The sequence below is a fragment of the Schistocerca nitens genome, chromosome 5 (assembly GCF_023898315.1).
Source record: "Schistocerca nitens isolate TAMUIC-IGC-003100 chromosome 5, iqSchNite1.1, whole genome shotgun sequence".
Lineage (NCBI taxonomy): Eukaryota > Metazoa > Arthropoda > Insecta > Orthoptera > Acrididae > Schistocerca > Schistocerca nitens.
Window position 1 is genome coordinate 504,080,079 of NC_064618.1, and position 23,735 is coordinate 504,103,813.

At 37.2% G+C, this 23,735-nt stretch overlaps 1 protein-coding gene across 1 annotated transcript in view; it reads left to right on the forward strand.

Annotated features, from left to right (window-relative positions):
* LOC126259507 (cytochrome P450 4C1-like) overlaps positions 1-23,735 on the forward strand; it is a 108,710-nt gene that overhangs the window by 80,544 nt on the left and 4,431 nt on the right. Inside the window, exons 8-9 of the mRNA XM_049956356.1 lie at positions 12,178-12,256; positions 22,764-22,873. Coding sequence (XP_049812313.1) covers positions 12,178-12,256; positions 22,764-22,873 — 189 coding nt within the window. The remainder of the gene's footprint in view (positions 1-12,177; positions 12,257-22,763; positions 22,874-23,735) is intronic.

Below are 23,735 nucleotides of genomic sequence, written 5' to 3' on the forward strand. Positions count from 1 at the left end.
TTTCAAATCTTAGTGCAATAATCATTTCTAATACTTTGGTTTGGACCAGAATTAAGCTGATGGCTCAGCAGTTTTTTGTGTAATGGCTGGACTATTCCACATTTTAATTCAGATGGGAGTACAACTTTATTTAAACTTTCACTGAAGAGGTGGACCAGAACAAGAATGAGTGAATGTACACATTTTCTAAGATAATGGAGGAAATTTCATCCCACCCAGTAGAGACATGTTGTTTTTGTGGTATTCAGTCCAGAGACTGGTTTGATGCAGCTCTCCATGGTACTCTATCCTGTGCAAGCTTCTTCATTTCCAGGTAACTACTGCACTCTACAAGCTCCTGAATCTGTTTAGTGTATTCATCTCTTGGTCTCCCTCTGCAATTTTTACCCTTCACACTGCCATCCAGTACTAAATTGGTGATCCCTTGATGCCTCAGAACATGTCCTGCCAACAGATCTCTTCTTCTTGTCAAGTTGTGCCACAAATTCCTCTTCTTCCCAATTCCATTCAGTACCTTCTCAATAGTTACATGATCTATCCATCTAATCTTCAACATTCTTCTGTAGCACCACATTTCGAAAGCTTCCATTTTCTTGTTGTCTAAACTATTTATCGTCCACCAACCATCATGAGTTATTTTGCTCCCCAAATAGCAAAAATCATCAACTATATTCCATTATCCTCATTTTGCTTTTGTTGGTCCTTTGCTGTCTCTGACCGAATTACAATGCTGTCAGCAAACATCAAAGATTTTATTTCTTATCCACGGATTTTAATTCGTACTCCAAATTTTTCTTTTGTTTCCATTATTGCTTGCTCAATAACATAGGGGATAGGCTACAACCCTGTCTTACTCCCTTCCCAACCACTGCTTCCCTTTCATGCCCCTCGACTCTTATAATTGTCATCTGGTTTCTGTACAAATTGTAAATAGCTTTTCGCCCCCTGTATTTTACCCTGCACCTTCAGAATCTGAAAGAGAGTATTCTAGTCAACATTGTCAAAAGCTTTTTCTGAGTCTACAAATGCTAGAAACATAGGTTTGCCTTTCCTTAATCTATCTTCTAAGATCAGTTGTAGAGTCAGTATTGCCTCATGTGTTCCTACATTTCTAGGGAATCCAAACTGATCTTCCACGAGGTCAGCTTTTACCAGTTTTTCTATTTGTCTGTAAAGAATTCGTATTAATATTTTGCAACTGTGACTTATTGAACTGATAATTTGGTAGTTTTCACACCTGTCAACACCTGCTTTCTTTGAGATTGGAATTATTATATTCTTCTTGAAGTCTGAGGGTATTTCGCCTATCTCATACATCTTGCTCACCAGATGGAAGAGTTTTGTCATGGCTGGCTCTTCTAAGGCAATCAGTAGTTCTAATGAAATGAAATGTTGTCCATTCCTGAGGCCTTGTTTTGACTTAGGTCTGTTAGTGCTCTATCAAATTCTTCAAGCAGTATCATATCTCCCACTTCATCTTCATCTACATCCTCTTGCATTTCCATAATATTGCTCTCAAGTACATTGCCCTTGAGTAGACCCTCTATATACTCCTTCCACCTTTCTGCTTTCCCTTCTTTGCTTAGGACTGGTTTTCCATCTGAGCTCTTGATATTTATACAGGTTTTCCTCTTTCCTCCAAAGGTCTGTTTAGTTTACCTGTAGACAGTATCTGTCTCACCACTAGTGATACAGGCTTCTAGACATTTACATTTGTCCTCTAGCCATCCCTGCTTAGTCAGACATTTGTATTCCTTTTCACCTGCTTCATTTACTGCATTTTTATGTTTTCTCCTTTCATCAATTAAATTCAATATATCTTCTGTTACCCACGGATTTCTACTATCCCTCTTCTTTTTACCTGCTTGGTTCTCTGCTGCCTTCACTATTTCAGCTCTCAAAGCTACCCACTCTTCTTCTACTGTATTTCTTTCCCGTTCTTGAGTCGTTCCCTAATACTTTCTCTGAAACTCTCTATAACCTTTGATTCTCTCAGTTTATCCAGATCCCATCTCCTTAAATTCTTATCTTTTTGCAGTTTCTTCAGTTTCAATCTACACTTCATAACCAATAAATTGTGGTCAGAGTCCACATCTGCCCCTGGAAATGTCTTACAATTTAAAACCTGGTTCCTAAATCTCTGTCTAACTATTACATAATCTATCTGAAACCTTCCAGTGTCTCCATGCCTCTTCCCTGTAAACAACCTTCTTTCATGATTCTTAAACCAAATGTTAGCTATGATTAAGTTATGCTCTGTGCAGAATTCTACCAGTTGGCTTCCCCTTTCATTTCTTACAGCCAGTCCATATTCACCCACTACTTTTCCTTCTCTTCCTTTACTTACTATTGCATCATACATTTCTCCAATCTCTTCATTAACTGTGGAGCTAGTTGGCACATAAACTTGTGCGAGGCATGGGCTTCATGTCTGTCTTGGCTACAATAATGCATTCACTATGCTGCTCGTAGTAGCTTATCTGTGTTCCTATTTTTTTACTCAATACTAGAGCCACACATTAATGTTATTTGATTTTGTATATACAACCCTGTATTCACCGACCAGAAGTCTTGTTCCTCATGTCAATGAACTTCACCAATTCCCACTAGATCTAACTTCAACCTATCCATTTCCCTTTTTTAATTTTCTAACCTACCTGCCCGATTAAGGGTTGTGACATTCCATGCTCCAATCCGTAGAACACCAGTTTTGTTTCTCCTGATGACGACATCCTGCTGAGCAGTCCCCGCCCGGAGATCCAAAGGGGGGACTATTTTACCTCCAGAATATTTTACCCAAGAGGATGCCATCATCATTTAACCATAAAGTAGAAGTGCATGCCCTCGGGAAAAATTATGTGTGTAGTTTCCCCTTGCTTTCAGCCGTTTGCAGTACCAGCACAGCAAGGCCATTTTGATTAATGTTACAAGGCCAGATCAGTTGATCATCCAAACTATTGCTCCTGCAACTATTGAAAAGGCTGCTGCTCCTCTTCAGGAATCACTCATTTGTCTGGCCTCTCAACAGATACCCCTCTGTTGTGGTTGCACCTACAGTACAGCTATCTGTATTGCTGAGGCACGCAAGCCTCCCCTCCAATGGCAAGGTGCATGGTTCATGGGAGGGGGAGTAGAGACATATATTGGCATTTTATATGTAATTTTCTCTGTACGTGTTTCATACATAAACACTGGTTTTTGTACCCGGTAAGGACCAGACTTCACACATATGCTATCTGAGTTAATAAAATGGGTATTAAAAGCACTGCTGACTACATAAGTGTCTAAGGCATTCACATCATCACTCTTCAGTTGGAATATTGCTGACACTAGGCTTAGGTTTTCTTCTGAGTCTCCCATTTACACAGTTCCATATTGATTTGTTTGTTATTTGAGTTTGCTATTTTTTTGTTGTAAGATTTCCTTTGTGAATAAATTCAGTGCTTGTTTGTAAGCTTTTCAACATGTTTGGTAGTTAGCTCTAGCTGATGTCTCTGCAAACTCTATGTATTTTCTAAGTAATAAACATTTTCTCCTACAGTTGTTTCTTTTCTGAGGCAGTCTTGTACAATTTTGGGCATGTTTCTTTTTGAAAGTAATTGGACATGTTAACATTTGAATTGGTAAGCAAAGCATTACAGAAGTTCATCCATTTGTCTGCAACATTTCCTGTACAGTAAAATTCATTCCATGTCCCAGGTTGCAAAAGACTCTTAAAGATTTTTCATTCAGACATATAATTTTCCTCATCTCATATATACTTCGTGAATCATACCATGTTCAGTATTTCCATTGTCTGGCAAGACAATCAGAAAGGTGAAGGTTTATTATATCAAATCTGCAGTTTAAGATTAAAAACAGTCTTGATTGCAAAAACATTTATTTCGGTGGTACCCAGTTTTGGTCATGGTTTGACTATCTTCAGATCCTCATACTGAAATATGAACATAAAATGGATTTAGAGGGATGTCTGATAATAATGGCATCATAAAATACTTTGTATATAACAAATATTAAATGAAGAAATTATACCCATGGTAGTAGGTGATGGCAGTGAATGGAGGAGATCTTGTAACTCCACAAACATCAACTATTAGTTGAGCAACACAGCTGTTGCTTAAATATGTGATGCTCCACCCACTGCATACCGAATTGCATGAGTGATAGCCAGTCAGGCATACAGGATGTAAAACAGTTGTTACAATAAGGTGTATACAGAATAGTTGCATGAAAGCTGATAACAAATGAAGAAATAAGTATATTACATTATACAAAGTACCTGCTATTAACAGAATTTTATCAGTATGTGATAAAAATACACATGATGTTTCAGAATTGATGCTCAATAATTAACACATGGGAAGTACAAGCCAAAAGTAGATTAAAAGCCCCGATAAACATGGGTCTGAAAATCAACCGTTGCCAAGGTATCGCATTAATTTGAGTTTCGAACCAACTGTAAACACCCCTGGATACCATGGTATTTATGATCGTATCTCAAAGTTTACAAATGTGCAACTACTTCCCTTTCTCCCTCTGTGCACTGTGTCATACTGGGCTCACAAACAGTTATGAACATGAAGGCACCATGGACAGAGGTAACAACAATGGAGAGTATACTGATATGCACTTCTTGTATCGCAAAGCAAATGGCAGTGCCCTTGAGGCTGCACGATTGTATGAAAAAGCTTTTCCTCTCCACAGGCAGCCTGACAGGTGTACATCAGTGCCTTAGAGAAACCAGGAGTTTCACACACCATGTACAAGAAGTTTGACCCAGATTCATAGCACCTGATGTTGAGGAAAGAGTGTTACGCATTGTACACAAATGTCTGAATACTTCAACAAGGAGGATTGCTACCCAAGAGCTTGTCCTGAGTCATAGCAGTGTGTGGTACATTTTACATCAGCAAATACTCTATCCATATCATCTCCAGTGAGTGCAAGCCCTCAACAACCCAAGAGCTTGTCCTGAGTCATAGCAGTGTATGGTACATTTTACATCAGCAAATACTCTATCCATATCATCTTCAGTGAGTACAAGCCCTCAAGCCCTCCTAGAGAGAATTTCTACCAATGGGTGCAACAACAGTGTATTCTGAATCCCCTGTTTGTAAGCAGTATTCTGTTCATGGATGAGGCTGGATTTACCCGTGATGGTATTTTTAGCTACCACAACTGTCACATTCAGGTTGATGTCAATCCTAATGCAACACATGTATCACAACATCATCACCATTATTTGCTGAATGTCTGGGCAGGACTGCTCGGAGACTGCATAACTGGAAAACACTTCCTAACACAGAGACTAACCAGACAGCAGGATATGTGCTTTCTGCAGACTGTACTTCCAGATATACATGATGATGACCCACTGCCCAAACATGTGGCTCATGTATGATGATGTTCCAGCACATTTTCATTTATGAGTATGCCAGCTTCTAACCCAGACATATGGTCAACATTAGATAGGTAGCGGAGGGCTGGTGCCATGTCCTCAATGTTCTCTGGATTTAAATCCATGGATTTGTGTGTGTTGGGTGATGTCAGAAGCCTGTTCTATGCTACTGAGGTCAACACTCTTGAGGAATTATGCTTGCGGATTGAAGCAGCCTTCCAGGATTTACGAAATTTCCCAGTACTGTCTGAGAGGATTCACAACTCATTTCGGAGATGAGTTCAATGTTGCTTTCAGATGCATGGACAACATTTTTAACACCTACTTTAACGTTTAGAGATGCCATGTGTGCCTAGACACTGATGAACTGCAACAGAAAATATGCTGTACCTTGACAAAAGTTGATTTGTGGACTCATGTTCATTCAAGCTTTTTTGCCACTTTTGGCCTGTACTTTCCATGAATGAATTACTGACCATCACTTCTGAAACACCCATTTTATAAAAGATATAACTAATCAAAATCAGTTGTGAGAACACTGATAGTGTTCTGTGGGGGTTTATCACAAACTCGTATATTTTACGCTACAAAAAATATTGGCTATGTGATGCCAATGGTTCCCATGGAGATGGCCTTGTCATATCGACATGTACCATCCAGCAGAAGATGATTTCAGAGCTGTGACAGCGACTGAATGTTAAATCCATGCTGGCACGCAGGCTGACATGTATAAATGCATGCCGGGTATTGCAAATTGCTCCTAGATCATAGTGCCAGTGAAAATACAGCTTGAGTGATGCCGTTATTTGCTACATAAATTGTGTGGCGGTGTTGATATGCAAGATTCATCAGAAAAGACTTCAGAGTTGCAATAGCAGCTAAGTGTTACAAAATAACGGCATGCAAGAAAGACATCTGGCATATTGTGTCAGGTCCTCCATATGACATTACCCAAGTACCCAACATGATAACAAGCAAAGTAGGTACATAATACCTAAAGCATGAAAAATAAGTTACATCAAAAGAATTATGGCATAAAATCTCATTGACCCAGGAGATAGTCAAAAGCAAAAAACAATGAGTATAAGAAACTGAAGTTTAAAGGAACTGTGAACATAGTTGTTTACATTCATAAGTATTCCACAAAGTTCCTTAACATAGTGTCTACATCACTATGATATAATACATCAAGGACCCATATAAGGGGCCATAAATGTAAAACAAACACATAAGCAGTCAGAAGTTAAAAGATACTGTGAATATAGTTGTTTACAGACACAAAATGTCCATAAGACTTCTGCTGAAATGTGAAGATCAATTCCTCCGCACTGCTTCCATGGTAAACAATGATGTTTCTCAAACAGTATTTTCATGATCTAGGAGCAATTTTCAATACTTGTCATGCATTTCCACTGCTAGCCTGCATGTCGGTGCATATTTAACATCCAGTCAGATTTGCGGCTCTGAAATCACCTTCTGCTGGATGGCGCATATTGATAAGACAAGGCTGTCTCCATGGGAACCATTGGCATTGCTTAACAACTGTCTTTGCTGGGATAACTCTACAAGTTTATGATAAATCCCCAAAGATGGCTATCGGTGTTCTCACAAGCAATTATGATTGATTCTCTCCTTTACATTCTGTTTGTAGCAGTTATTTTATGTACCGTAATGTACCCACTTCTTCATTTTTTATTAGCTTTCATGTAACTATTTTGTATATCCCTTACTGTGATGGCTGTTTTACATCCTGTATGCCTGAGTGGGTATCGCTGATGTAATTTAGTATGCTGTGGGCGGAGCATTGTGTATTTAAACAACAACTTTGTTGCTCTCCTTAGCAGATGATGTTCATGGAGTTACAAGACCCACTCCATTCACCACCACCACCACCACCACCACCACCTACCATCATGGGTATAATTTCTTCTTTTAATATTTGTTATACATGTTGTATTTTACATGTTACTACTATTATCAGACATCCTTCTAAATCCATTCTATGTTTGTATTTCATTATCAGGGTCTGAGGATGGTCAAACACTAACTGAAACTGGTTACCAGCAAAATAAATGTTTTTGCAATTGACACTGTTTTTAATCCATTTTGAAAGTAGTTTTAAAAAAAATGGTTCAAATGGCTCTGAGCACTATGGGACTCAACTGCTGTGGTCATTAGTCCCCTATAACTTAGAACTACTTAAACCTAACTAACCTAAGGACATCACACACACCCATGCCCGAGGCAGGATTCGAACCTGCGACCGTAGCAGCAGCACGGCTCCGGACTGGAGCGCCTAGAACCACACGGCCACCGCGGCCGGCGAAAGTAGTTTTAGCCAGCCCGCTGTTTCTCCACAAGAAATGTTCTCAAAAACAAAATTACTAACTCTGCAGATATCTAAGAAGGTGTAAAAGTGATCTATAGAGCTAGAGGTGTCTAGTTAATCCGGTTGGCCCATCAACTCTGTCTACAGATTATAACTACACAGAAAATCATTTAGTTTTTAATAAACTGTAATGTACTTTAAGGGATCTGTATTGAAATCACCAGATAAATCATCTTGTCTTACACGTGAAACAATGCTGTATTAGATTGGAAGACACAGTACATGCAGAAATTATTTTTCTATTTTGTACTGCAGTTGAATGTATCACACTTCATTTCTAACTCATATCTATTGTTTGCTGAGACTGCACAATGAGAATATTATGAAGAGTTGATAATGAAAAGCATGCTTACAGAACCTTAGAATTCTTACACTTACATTGGAGTTACAAGTGTAAGTGTAAGAATCCCAAGGTATTTTCTGCAAGATAATTAGTTAACAACTCTGCATGTTATTCTTACTGCACAGCTTGAAAGAAAAATACTTTATTGGCCACAGAAGATTATGCTGTAAAGCAGGAAGGAGAGAAAATGTGAAAACATGCAAGAACTTTTGTCTGAACATTAACAAAATGACAGACATACTGCTTTAAGTGAAAAGCAAAAATAAAAATAACAAAACTGTTCTGGAACAATTACATTTAGATTATTGACAAAATATTCAGAGTGAGCTTACATATGTTTAGAATGATATGAAACGACTAGTCTACAGTGGATTCTGTCTTCTAATACATCATGTGTTCATCTCTCATGGATTCACAGACTGTGTGTCAGTAATATGACAGACTTTCAAAGAAGTCACTGATACGCATAGACATCATAATGTTGCTACTGCCACATGAGACCTTCTCTATCATGTTGTACAGATTGTAACATGTTTCCTGCTCTCTAGCTTAACACTTACTGTGAACTGGCTTTTAAATTGGATCATGAGTATTCTTTCAAGAAGGTATTAGGACATTTATTCGTGTTCCATGTATCATAATTTCCACCACAATTTGTACAGCTTTACCATTGTATTATGGTGAGTGTAACACAAAATACTGGTCTTTTGACACAGATGGCTAACAATTCAGTTTGCCTCAAAGTATCTTGTCCTGGTGTTTCTCTGAAGTCTGCTGCTTGTTGAGGATCAGACTACTGTCCATTACATCTTATGCAAATTAAGTTCTACTGAGATTCTGTCACCCATGACCAACCTAACAAGGGCAGTCAAATGAAAACAAGACAGACTATATAACAAGCATGCAGTGAACATTGGCAAGGCTGGTAGAAGTATGTATAGAAGTGCCCTCGTTTGGGAATCAGGAAGGAACACTGAAACATTAACTGTTGCACCATTTCTCTGTTATATGTGCTCGACATAAGGTCAGCGAGTCATATGTGCATCTGACTCCACTGTCAAGACTGGGAAACAAGAACAGCAAGGTGAAGTGCAGTTTTCGACTGTGTATGGAGTGTCAGGAAGAGAAATTCAAGCCCAAATGTGTGCTGTGTATGGAAAAAAAGTATGTCACTTGCAAGTGTGTTTGCATGGACTAAATGATTTTAAGAATGACTGGCGTCATTTAAAGACAGCAGTCAAGCTCATTGTGTCCCTTACCTTCTGTCCTTGCTGTAGTGGATGCTGCTATCAAAAATGAGCGACGATGGACATGGCTCATGTTGGGCATCACTCATGGTACCACTCATGCCCTTGTGACAGGGCACCTGAAGTTCAGCAAAATCTGTGCACAGTGGGTTTCCCACAGCCTGACGGAGGAGCAGAAATTGAATAGAACCTCAACATTCCTGCAACACCTGGAATGGTTTCATGATAAAAAATATCGTTTCCTGTTCCGGATGGTCATGGGAGATGAAACAGTGTCATCATTTTGAGCTGGAGAGCAACAATAGAAGCACATGGATTCATCTCCACTAAAAAAAATCTGAAGATATGCATGCCAGTGCCAGGAAAGTCATGCTGACCTTTTACTTCAACTGTAAGGGCCTACTGCTAATTAACTTTCTTGAACATGGCACCACAATTAACGCACAGCAGTACATGGCCACTATGCAAAAATTGAAGTGCGCCATCAAGTCCAAGCACCTAAGAGTGTTAACAGGTAGCATCAGTCTGCTGCAGGATAATGCTTGCCTGAATGTTTTGCCTACACTATAGAAGTTTTGCTGGAAAGCCCTCACACATCCACTATACAGTCCCAATCTCTCCTGATGTGATTTCCATATTTTTTGAGCTCCGTAGAAAGACATTCATGGCCATCAGTTTGTTTTGGATGAAGAGTTGACACCTGGGTTCCATCAAGGGTCCATAGGCGACCAAAAACAATTTTCCATGAAGGCATTGACCGTCATCTCTCACAGTGGGATAAAGTAGTAACAGTTATGGTGATTAATTTTGAAACAGTAAACAGTTTACTTACTTTTCTCCCATCTGACTTGTTTTCATTTGACTGCCCCTTATAGGTTGATAGTGAATATAACCAGTGATTTAAAATCTGTGCCCTACCCTTGGCATGAAACATTGTGAATCTCAATGAATTTTGCCATGTGGCACCAGCTATATAAATAATCACCCTTTCTCTTATTCTTAGGCACAATGGTCAGATTGTGTCCTCATGATATGATCCAGTCAAAACACTTACTCACATGACAACAACGCTGCACTTAATACAAGATTGAGCTTGAAATAATTATGGTGAAATGCTATCAGATCCTTGAAAATGATTTGATAATACAGTCTTGAGTAAGCACAGTTCACTGTTTTAAGAGATATTTCCGATGTAACTATAAAAAAAACACAAAAGTGCTTCTTATACAAGTCCATAAAATTTTTTAATGCCATACCCCAACATATCAGGGATCTTCCAGTTCAACAATTCAAAAAAAAAGTAAAAGAATTTCTTCTTGAGCTCAGCATTTATGAAACTGATGAATTTTTAAGGGAGGCAAAGAATATGGTATGACTTCACTTTGTGATCAGTTTTTATATGCTTCTATATATGAGTAAGTCTGTAATTGGCTAAATTTACTATGCAATATCAATTTGTACCAGAAGTTTCTCTGTTTTGTTTTTGTGTGTAGGTACCATAATTGTTTGTGTAATATTTATATTGTGTAATATTTTTCTTGTTTTTGTAATTATTTGTGTAACATTTATACTATGTAATACTGACTTTTGTAATGCCTCAGATGATCTCTGAGGTCTCTACAACAATAAAAATCAATCAATCAATCTATCTATCACATGGTTATGCTGATACTGGTTCCCAGATTTTCACACTTTCCTGCATTCATTATAGAGTTTCTTAATTATGTTATACTTTTATTAATTCTGCTATATAAAATGTATTTGTTTATTTCACTATACTACATTCCCAGATATGCAGCTTTCCATAGTTTTATTTGCATATCATATTTAAGTGACTTCACTCAAGTCAGTTACAAGCATTTTCATTTCCCCGTTTCTTGTTCCATTCCCAACCAGCTTCCTAATGTTCATTTATTATGTTTTATCCCCTTATTTTGTTGGTCTCTTTCATTATAAGCTCGTGTCCTTTGTTTTTATCATTTTATCATTCCACTTGCTATTCCATCGACTGGAAACTGCTGTTCTGTGATACGTCAAGTACTTTTTGTTTTAACAGATATTATTAGCTTCAAAAATTTTAAATCTTTTCTGTTTCATTCTGTGCTTTTCTTCCAACTTGTGTTTTAATTCTAAATATATTGACAGTGTGTTAGCACTTTTTGCTATCTGCCTTGCCTATTATTTCCCCTTTTCTTTCTGATTTTTAATTCAGAAACTTGCAGAAGATAATATTTGAAATGTCATTTGCAACTACTACATTGTATAAAAAGTAACATATTTACCAAAAATAGTTTCTTTACAACTGTGTATCTGCATTTCAGGTGTCTCAATGCAAAGTTATACGATGAGCTGTTTTCTGAATCAAGTCATAACAGTCATCTAACAATATGTGTATCTTAATCATTAGATGAGAAAGTGCATGTGGCAATATTCTATTAATAACAACACACTAGTGTATTTGAAGTTAATGTCATACACAGTTTGTATCATGATTTGTATAAAATGAATTCCATACAGTGGTGGATGTCACAGAGCAGATTATAATTATTTTTTCTTTTGTAAACTGTGTGGAACAATTTTTCAGTATCAGGGATTACTATTGATTTGTTTCCAAAATAGGCTTTTTTCTCTAATGGTTACTTTCATAAATCAGCTCTCAAAGAGTAATACAATGTTTTGTGAAATGTCAAGGTTATTCATTACTGATATGCATTACTGTAGTTCTACAACAGTTATAAAATATATCACACAAGTACACAATTCCAATATTTTTAAAGTAATGTGAAGCCCAATGTTACAGGTAATTAGGGAGAGAAAGGCCTCAAGACTGAACAATAATAAAGATCTGAATCCCAAAGATGATGAGGAGGAAGTCTTTGGTAGGTACACATGACACAATATTGATATAATTACGTGTACTGTAATCTGTAGACTCTACAAAGTTAAAAAACTGGTTGAAAATGTGACTCTAAATGTTGTCGGTGCATTTATCACATTATTTCTCTGTAAAAATCTGAGCTTTCAATAATATCCACCGTGTTTTCATTAGAAAGCAACTGACTGTCAAAGAAGTAAGTGGATCACACAAACGCTAATGATGCAGTAATCTCAACTGCTCACTGTGAGCACAGATTACACTGTGCCATAGCATCTTTATTTATACACTATGTTCAATAGGAGGCATACTCCTACACAGTCTCTTGGTATTAAATTCTTGCTTCTATGTTTTGTTGAGGACTAGCACACATCTCCAATGACGTCACTCACACACATTCTGATTTCTATAGGCTCTTTGATTATTGTATTCCATTAGTAGGCAAGGATTCGTGTCTTCTGAAACAAGATATTGACCTTACTTGTGTATGTTTGCCAACAGCAGATTTTTCTAGATTTTTGTACTCGATGTGTCACTGACATTCAGTACAGCACTAGGAAGTGGTTCAGATAGATTGGCCCATTTAGTGACACGGAATACTGTAAACACTTGAGACTTTGAGGCCATGACTAATCTTCACAGGCTGCAGCACATCTTTGATTTTCTTAGGCAGCTAAGAAAATTAAATTACTGGGTCTCAACCATCAGAGAGGATGTGGAAATCAGAATTCATACCAACAACTTCTTTATTTTGGACCACATTAGTAAATTACTTCCATAGTAATATACTTTTCTAGTAACACTTCCATAGTAATATACTTTTCTAGTAACTGTCGGAAAGCTCAATTTCCATTTACTTCTTTAGTTGTAACTAAAGTAGAAATGCCTTTTTACTAAAGAAGTAAGCCATTTCAGCATTTTGCTGGCATTTCAGTTCCTCTCAGAAATATTGCCACAAACATTGTAACAATAACAACACTCAATGCTCAAATTATCGTAAAAATTACAACAATCAAAGTAAAGAAGGATGAGGTGTTTTCAAAAGCTGCATAGTTGTATGAAGTGCTGTATTCACAGCTACTGATTTCACATCAGTGTAGGAACATCTTCAGGTTTATCTATCAAAAATACAAATCACTGTGAAAATTTTTTGAAATGGTAGGAATACAGAACCATAGTTTTGACATTTAACAAGACACAATGACAAGTACTCAAAATGGTTATATGTCCATAATGTTGGTGACGGTTATGGAGTCCCAGCTTTCAGGAAGTTATCCACGTTAAAAGTTAAACCACAATGGTGGGTTGTCATAATAAAATTGATGACACCCAAAAGATGCTTGTAAAAATGTACAAAGCATGCCTTCTGAATGAGTCGGACATAGAAAAAAATGAGAGAAAAACTAATAATGAATGGAACATGTGGTGTATGCAGCTCATGGATGCAATGAACAGCGTAAGTCATAGTGCCATCTCCCTTCTTTTTCACTTCCATCTGATTTCCTCTTCCAGCTGCTCATGTGTTTACTTTGGTTGCCTCTTAGCCAATGTGGCCTTCCACTTTCCTGTGTATTGCATGTCTCCACAGACTCCTTACACCACATCAGCCACTTATCAGTTTGACAGAAGTACACACATTGCATGCGATTTTAACTTTTACTACATTGGTTTTACGCAGCTGGTGTCTACCGTATCTTATGATAAATCCTATGTGGTGTTATCCAGTAAGCTATTTTTCAGATTTCTTTCATTTGCAATATTTTGTTTTCGTACTGGATTATTATTTTTGGGATAATATTTCTTGTATACTTTCCCTAGACATCAGTTATTTTTAGGCAGTTTATCCCTGCTCACAGCAGTTCCATTCATTATTAGTTTCCTCCCCCCCCCCCCCCCCCCCACTCTTTTCTAGGCCTGGCACATTCAGCAGCCATGCTTTGTACATTTTTACTAACATCTTTCGGGGGTACTCAATTTTGTTATGACAACCCACCATTGTGGTTTGACCTCTGAAAGCTGGGACTCCACCCACATCATTGCGAGTACTCATAATTGTTTCTTGTTGAATGTCAACACTACAGTTCTATATTTCTGCCATTTCAAAAATTTCACACTGTGATTTGTATTTTTGACAGATAAACCTGTAGATGCATCTATACTGACGTGATACCAGTAGTTGTCAATAAAGCACCTCATACAGCTTTGCAGCTTTTGGAAACATCTCATCATTCTTGAGTTTTTAATTGTTGTAATTTTTAAACATCTGTTGAGTGTTGATTATTGTTATTGTTATTGCTAATGTCTCTAAGCTGTGGTTGCCCTCCTCAGAAAGTTGTTTGTATTATTGCATCACTTTCTGATAATAATATCATGTTAGCTTTATCTATTGGTGGGTGACACATGTTAATTCAAGGAGCACTTGCAGGTTGGAGTATGAGCTAACAGCAACATGGAGATGGCCAAGAACAATTAAGTATTAAGATAGGGGAAAATGGCAATTTCATCGCTACCTCAGAGATGCTGTGTGCCATTGCCCATGTGTCAACTATAACATCAAGTTCAAACTCACTTAAACCTTGACAACCTGCCATTGTAGCAGCAGTAACCAGTCTAACAACTGCACCAGACACTTGTTTTCTTATACAGGCATTGCTGACTGCAGCAGTGTATTCTGCCTGTTTACATATCTCAGTATATGAATAAGTGTGCCTATACCAGTTTCTTTGGTGCTTCAGTATACATTTTATTTGCTTGATATTTTTTCCAATGGTTACTATGTTCTTGTTTTTCACATGACATAATATTTATGTTTATTATTTCAGTATCAGTACATTTAATTTTTGTAATCACCACATTCTAATATTTACTTGTATTACCAAATTTATAAAAGTAGACTTCTTGTTTTCTGTAGAAATAATCAAAACATCTTTATTGTACAACTCTGTGAACTGAAGTAAGAAACAAAATGTTAATCCCCTAACTGGAAAAAAAAGATATAGAGAAACATAACTATAAAATAGGGCATATTTCACTGATGCAGTGATGATCCAGAGCCTTGTTTATTCATTTCAGAAGGAAAAGTCTTTACACGAACTTGTTATTTTAGTAGCAAATTAGGTACAATTTTAATTAAAATCATCAAGTATAATAGACCTTCTGCCTGCAGCATCTGCTTCTGGCTGAAATGTGTATTGAGCACATTGATCAGTGTCATTCATCTCCACAACATCAGGATGAAACACATCTCCAACTTCTATTCCAAAGTTGTGCAGCATTCACAATAAATTTCCACACTTGTTGTCTATGTTGCATTGTTTTAGTGAGAATGTGGAAATGTTATTTCGAAACAATGAATGTATACCTTTTTACATGTCTGGTAGCAATATGGGATTTGTTGTAGTGCCCTTTGGCTCCCATGTGAGGTTGAAACACAGGGATCATAAGATGTTTCTCTAACAAGCAACTCATTATATTGTCCATTTTCAAATTCTGCAACTCTACTAATGTCCCAAACACATGCATCATGCATGGAGACCATCCAGTGGCTTACCATGTTCAAAATCTTCATATTGACATCACAGATAATTTGTGTATTGAAGGAAAAAAAATCTTTTGATTCCTATATAATTCTGCTTGTGCTCCAGAAGGAAAAAGTATGAATATATGTACACAATCTATGGCCCCTATGACATTTGGGAATCCACCAATTCAATAGATTCCCTTTTGTTCTGTGATGTATTTCCTTGGTTCTGTGGCATGGACACATACAGTGGCTTTAAGGTAATTAAACTATTTACCACACTGTTACAAGCTCTTCCAGCAGTAGTGCGATGGGTGTTAATGAGAGCCCCTGCTACAATTTGCTAAGTAGTTGTGTGAAAGATTTGCAGACCACAGAGAAGTTGCAGTCTCGGAGACAAACCATGGTTCCTGTCAGAATTATGCTGCAGTAATGACCCCAGCATACGAAGCAGCGACTCAACAGATTTCTCACGAAACCCAAACCACTCTTTGAGGTCATTGTCACTATACTTCAGAAGTAGGTCCCTTCTCTCAATTAAAACCCTCATCCTTGGGATGTTTACCTCTTCTTCCATTTCCATATATTCTTTGTAGTCCAGATAATTTATAGAATTTGGTATTTAACACACAGAAACCTGTCAACACACCTTACACTCTAACTTTTCTCCTACTACTGCTTATGAGTAAATTTTGGCCTTCTTTCCTCCTTAAGTTACTGACATAGTATGTATTCTTTCATGGTGCTCTCCACCAGTTATGAAGTAAATAAATTTACTATGGGAATAAATCAAAAATTTAATCTTGTAGTAATTTACTTCTTTAGTTTAGTTCTGTTGTCTGTAAGCCACCAATTTCCTTCTCTCTTAATAACTTAGTACTTCAGTTTCACTTACTCCTGGTTGGTGATTGCCACCCGAATGGAAATATAGACTAAGAACTTGGCAATGTGTGGATTTGGGCACTTGATACTGATGAACTGCTTAGGAGTGTATCCCATATTATATGTCCTAATGGAAACAAGATGCCACAGATGAATCATCATTGTTGGTGCCACTGTATTCCCTCATCCCAGTGGACAAAAATCATGAAAGTATGATAGGGGCAAGTGACAATTAAGCTGTACATTGTTTTGAAGCCAATACGGCCATGTTAGATGGCCCAAAACATTAGCAGGCTGTTGTTTATGATTGCTACTTGTTCTTAATTTCTGATGTGTGCATGCACCAGTCACTTTAAATAGAAAATGTTACAGTCCTTTCATGGATAACACAGCATCAGAAAGGCATTTTTAGACTTTTTTTTAGTCTTAAATGCATGTTTGATACAGCAATACAATCCATTTTACCTCATTAATATAACTTTATTTTTGTTATACGTTTCAAATAACTAACAAGAGACATATGTGACATGAAAAGGCTGCTTTTGTAATCCAGCATTTTCATTAATATGTACTAAAGAAACTGATGTTCGGTCTATGTTCTATTCTTGAAATTACTATGACAATATTTTGCTGTGTTTGGTCAGTTTCTAAGCTCACAGCATTCACTCAAAAAGCTTTTTAAGTTGGACAGATAGGAAATCTAAAGTCACATGAGAGAAATAAAACTATTACAGTAAAAGTAAGTAGAGTAGCCAACATTGATGTATATAAAAGAAAATATTCATACAATGAAGGCTTTCACAACCGGATGGTACTGTTGTTGATAATTCTTCCGGGTTATATGGCCGTGGTCCATAGAATTCTTCTATTCCTAACATTTCGTCCAATACTACGTTGGACATCCTCAGAGGTATGGCTGGTCCTGCTGAGTCCCACCGACTGACGAGTCGGGTGTTGGAGAGCGGCCTAAATACCGAGGAAAGTGGGCGGGGTCTAGCTTGCACATAGTAGCAGAGAGAAAACTAGTCAAATATAAAATGTAACTATCGATAATAGTCCGTCATAGATAAAAATCACTTATCGATTGTGTAACGCCACTGTCCACTGTTTATAAACAATAAGATAATTTTAATAGAAAAGAAGAGGCCTTGAAATTAAGCAAGATCTGGACAGTGGTGTTACACAATCGATAAGTGATTTTTATCTATGATGGACTATTATCGATAGTTACATTTTATCTTTGACTAGTTTTCTCTCTGCCACTATGTGCAAGCTAGACCATGCCCACTTTCCTCGGTATTTAGGCCACTCTCCGACGCCCGACTCGTCAGTCGGTAGGACTCAGCAGGACCAGCCATACCTCTGAGGATGTCGAACGTAGTATTGGACGAAACGTTAGGAATAGAAGAATGCCATGGACCACGGCCATATAACCCGGAAGAATTATCAACAAAAGAAAATATTGCTTGAATGATTCCACTTACAAATGAAATGTGATTCCTTTACACTGTAATCAGAATGATAAGTATACCCATACCTGATGCAACCTGGCATGTCTGAATAAAAACTTCCACCAGAACCTAATTTTCAGGGCAACTAATATGGCTAACGTTGGCTTCAAGTTCGTGATAGCATGACAACTCCCCTTATTACATGTCCATGGTACAACTACATCAGTTACATCCATGTGACTATTACTCCTATTACACTCACAAGTCAGTTCATTTCCTGATGAAGACAATGATGGATGTTATCGAAAGCTTAGATTTTCATGTAGAATTAAGTTTCACCTGGAACATTTAATACAGCAAGTCTGTCATGAAAGACTTCATGGTTATAAATTGGACCATAAGCTCACCATAAAGAATATGCTGAAGTAAATTCTGAATCACAAAAGGTTGGAACCCAATATTTCTTCTTAAGGGTTTCATGGGAGTTATGAAGCTGAACAGAGATACTGTTAATTGATGACAGAAGGTATAATTCACCTAAAAGCTCTGTGGACATGCCAGCTACAAGGGAAACAGTAAGTAATGAAAATTAGATGACAGTTGGTGTTAGTACACAACAAAATCTACAGGGCATGTGTAAGAAAAGTGATTTGCATGCCACACTGTATCATTAAAGCACATAAATGTACAAGATTTATAGAAATGTAAAATGAAACTGAAGTGAAAAAGTATGATATCGAAATAACTACAGATTCTTGCAATAACTGTCAGTTTGTTAGAGTGAGCTAAATGCTAAGTCAAAAGGCAGTTCTTGCAAATCTGATAAACTACTAATTTATTATTCATCTGATTATCTGGAAATTTCACAAGTTGGTTCACAATTTCAGTTTGTGTTAATGATGATTCTCGACCAGTTGGTATATTTGTCACACTGCTAATATTTTAATATTATTTTTAGAATTTGTTTATTCCAGCAAGTGTAACAATTCTCTCTGATATTCTTTCATTTTTGTCAGCTAATGTTGTGATAAACTGATTGTAGTACTAACTCAAATCTTTCCTCAGTAATATAAGTGAGAAGTAATAAATATCCTTAAACACTCACAAAAGAATAAAACATGGTCCTATTACCAACAATATTTGTGGATGATTGGCAGTCATACCCAATTCACACAGCAAACTTTAATAGTCTCCAATTTAAATCACTAAAGTAATTTATTAATAAAATATTGAATACGCAGATACACAGATTAAATGATAAATAGCTCATAAAAGTTACTGGCCCTGTGAATTTCCCTGGACTACAAATGAAAACAATTGGAATTAAGACAGTTTGAATTATGGTGGACGGTGTCAGTCATGGACAAGACTGAAACCAGTCACTTGTCCAAAATGATATCACAGTCCACAGAATAACAACTTAATAGTGGTAGCTGGAAGTCACTATACTCAGAACCCTAGCAGGCCCAGTTGTACTGAACAAATAACACAGTCATTCTAAAGAATACCCAGATAAAACCTGTATTGTGCAGAGCCATCATCAACACTCCAGTGCAGGAGAAAACATCAACTATTAAATAAATGTGAGACTGGGCCTGGGGCCACTTGACTTAATAAAGCTGGCTAGCTGATGGGTCCATGTGACTTGCCATCCAGAGATGCTGCACTGCTCACTGCTCACAGTGATCGTGCTGTATGTAGGCTTAATTAGGTGTATTGATACTATTGCACCATCCATCAATACACTGCATGAGATTAAAAGAGAAACAAAATAGAGTTGTTAATAGTTTATGAGCCTTCCACGTTCTTGGAATCAGAGCATTAAGTAAGAACTTAGCACAAAACCAGAAATACTTTTGTGTCAATATGGTCAAGAACTTATTTAGAATTCAAAAATGAAGTTTTTTATAATCTGGGAGAGAAGAAACCTATTTTGGTGCTGCACGCCTCATTAGCGGCATATCACTGCATAAGCATGCTCCACAAAATCCTACTAGGTGTAGAACACATTTTCTGAAATTTTCTTTCATCATTCTTAATTAAATTATTAAAATGTACTCAGTGGTAGTGAACAGTCCTAGTTAACTTCATTTAATTTTAATGTTTGATGATCATTAACAGCTGCTACTTACAAACTGTTGAGTTTGGTGGCCTAGGGCATGTGTGGAAACTGAAGTCACAGGACCGAATCCTGTTTGGTTCACCAAATATTTCAGTCTGCCTTTAACCTGGCCTTCTCCTCTCAGTGATGTGAAGATTTGGCTGGAATGACATGTGGTTTTGAGTCCACGTGAAAATGTAGGTTCCCTTTCCACAGTGGTAATACTGAGGTACGCTAGGGTCACATGTCACCATAGGCCATTGAGTGACGTGCTGTTGCATATTTGTGTTTCAGTTGATAACAAATACATTGACATCAATAATTTCCAACATTTCCTGTACTCAGAACTGTGGAAAGAACAGATGCACAGCATTATAGAGCAATATTATAATTTGCAAATCCATTTCAATAGGAATTATCTTTAAACTTGAATCACATATTTTGGTTTTTATTCCATAACTAGCTGAGAAATCCAACATTACCCAGAGATTTATTTACAGCTGTACCCAAGATTATGTATGTGTGGGATTTATTATTGGTTTATAAATCCTCTTTGTGTACAACATTTGAAGTAGTATGATTGGAGATATGAACAAAGAGATTGCTTGCTTCACGAATACAGGAGAAGGCCACTTACACACACACAAACTGACATTAAGTTTCAAACCTGCAGTATGCAGCCTTGTGCTTTGTTTATGGTCGTATCATAACATAACCTTATCAGGCATTGTACACTTTTAAAGTGAAATTGTAAACCATTAGGAATATGTAGGATTTGGGGTGAAAAAACTCTCCTACCTGCACTACTTCCCATAAAAATTTCCACTTCTATGAAGTTACATTGATGAGGCATAGCTTTAAGCTTTGTGAGTGAACAGTTCTGAGAAGCGAGATAATGCATGATGCTCTTTATCAGAGATACATAATGACTCGCTTTCAGAAGGAGTTTCCATAGAGAAAGTTAAAGCCTGATGCTCTTTAGCCACAGCAAGTCTCACCTCACAATCTTCACTGTATTCTTAAGACTTCATAGTCCTCACTCTTTTAGCTGTTCCAGTTGGAAAGACTTGTCCATTTTCTAGACATTTTTGTTTGTATATGTAATGATATCAAACTGTAATGAGTAGGAAACCAAAACACACAGCAAACTTACTAGATAGGTTTTTCCAAAACCTACTGAAAGAAGCAAAGCAATGACATTAAGTTTTTAATACACAATGCAAAGTAAATTCAATGTTAGTTTTTATTCATAAAGATATGATTGCAGTGCTTAATTCTGTTACTTTGGAAATTAACATGTCCAAATAGACAGACATGGCAGTTTTATAATTAGTATGATTCGCCTCCAACAGAATAAAATTAGTGTTATTCTCATGTCTCCTATGATGAAGAAGGTCTGAAATTTGGAAATATGTGTTGGCTTAAAAAGGCACTTGTGATTATGAACAGTGAGGTTTTGAATTGTTAGAAATTAACACATGTGCAACATGTAACATTTCCATTTTAGTTGCTGTCTACCTTAGTGAAAGTCATATGTTACACTAGATCCATCCACTAGGTTGAATATCCTGCTCCACTATCATGATGCAGATAGTTTCTGTCTTCATGTAAATGACCCTTGTTGCTAATTAACAACTTAACTTGTGGAAATCCACAAGTGATATTTAAAACAAATACTAACAAAGAGATAGAGGGGCTGGCCAGTACTTACCTCAGCTCAGTACAGCCGATAGATAACACAAAACAGAACAGAAAATCTACATTCCTAGCTTTCGGAACTTTGTTCCTTCATCAGGGAGGAGAGAGGGGAAAAAAGGGAAGAAGGGAAAGTGGATTCAGTTACTCACAACCCGGGTTATGAAGCAACAGGGAAAGGTAAACAGGAAGGGTAGCAAGGATGGAGGCATGGTTGTCAGAGCGAAGCCAAAGATATTCTACTCTTAAGTACTGTGCCAGCTTCAAACCAAAGAGGATGTATACAGAAGTAAAGAGATATATAGTATAAAGATAAACACAACTATGTAGGATGAAAAGATGTGTGAATGGCTAAAGAGGAGAGGGAAAAAGAAGAGGACTTTGGCTTCGCCCTGACAACCATGCCTCCATCCTTGCTACCCTCCCTGTTTACCTTTCCCTGTTGCTTCATAACCTGGGTTGTGAGTACCTGAATCCACTTTCCCTTCTTCCCTTTTTTCCCCTCTCTCCTCCCTGATGAAGGAACAAAGTTCCGAAAGCTAGGAATGTAAATTTTATGTTCTGTTTTGTGTTATCTATCGGCTGTACTGAGCTGAGGTAAGTACTGGCCAGCCCCTCTATCTCTTTGTTAGTATTTGTTTCACATCTTTATATGAGATTTTCCATTAATCATTTACAACTGACATTTAAACTCATAATTTTCACAACCGTTTTTTTATTGCCAGCTGTATGTGATAACACCGGAACAGCCTTAGTTTACTTTTTAAAAGTGTATCTGATAAACCTTTGTCATAGCAGTTACTTTATAATAAATTTCTTTCTCTTTTATTTTGAATTTGCTGATAAATGTTGTCTTTGATAGGAAAGAAGAAACGAGTAGCTTTCTTGGATTTGTTGCTGGAAGCTTCTGATGGTGGGAAAAATCTGACAGACTTGGAAATAAGAGAGGAAGTGGATACTTTCATGTTCGAGGTAACAATTCTGGCAGGACATGTATATGTAATGTAAATGGATAGCTAAAAAATCTACTCACCAAGTGCTGTCAGAGGAACACACACACAAAAGGGTTTAACTTCTTCAAGCTTTTGGAGAAAAGTCATCCAGAACCCTGGATGAGGGGAGACTTATCGGTCAGGATGAGAAGGAATTTAAAAAAAAAAAAAAAAAAAAAAAAAGGTTGCAGGCTCAACAAAATACATCTATAATGTGCAGGATGAAGTGCATGACAGAGGGTACTTTCCTTTGTACCACTCATTAAGGCTTCTTCCAATCCATCTGCATGTGGAGCAGAGTAATAATGATGGCTTAAATGGTTCTGTGCATGCTGTAATAGAGTTCTCTAGTCTTCACAGTCTGTATGGGGGTTATAGTAAATTCCAAGATTTCTCACTTAATGTTGGTTCTTGAGACTTTGTAAGTGGGCTCTCACAGGATATTTTGCACCTGCCAGTTCAAGTTTTTCAGCATCTCCATGACAGTCTCTCATAGGTCAAACATGTGAGCGAACATTTGTTGCCCTTCTCTGTGTACATTCTTTCCTCTGTTAGCCCTATTTGGTACATATCTCACACTCTTGAACTACATTCTAGGATGGGTTACACAAGTGTTTTGTGAGCAATCTGCTTTGTGGACTCTTTGCATTTTCCTAGTATTCTATCAATAAACAGATGTCTACCATCTGTTTTACCTGTGACTGAGGCTATGTGGTTGTTTCATGTCATATCCCTGCAAATTGTCACACCCAGATATTTGTATGAGTTGACTGATTCCAATTGTGACTCATTGATATTGTAATCATAGGATACTACACTTTTTTGTTTTGTGAAGTGTACAA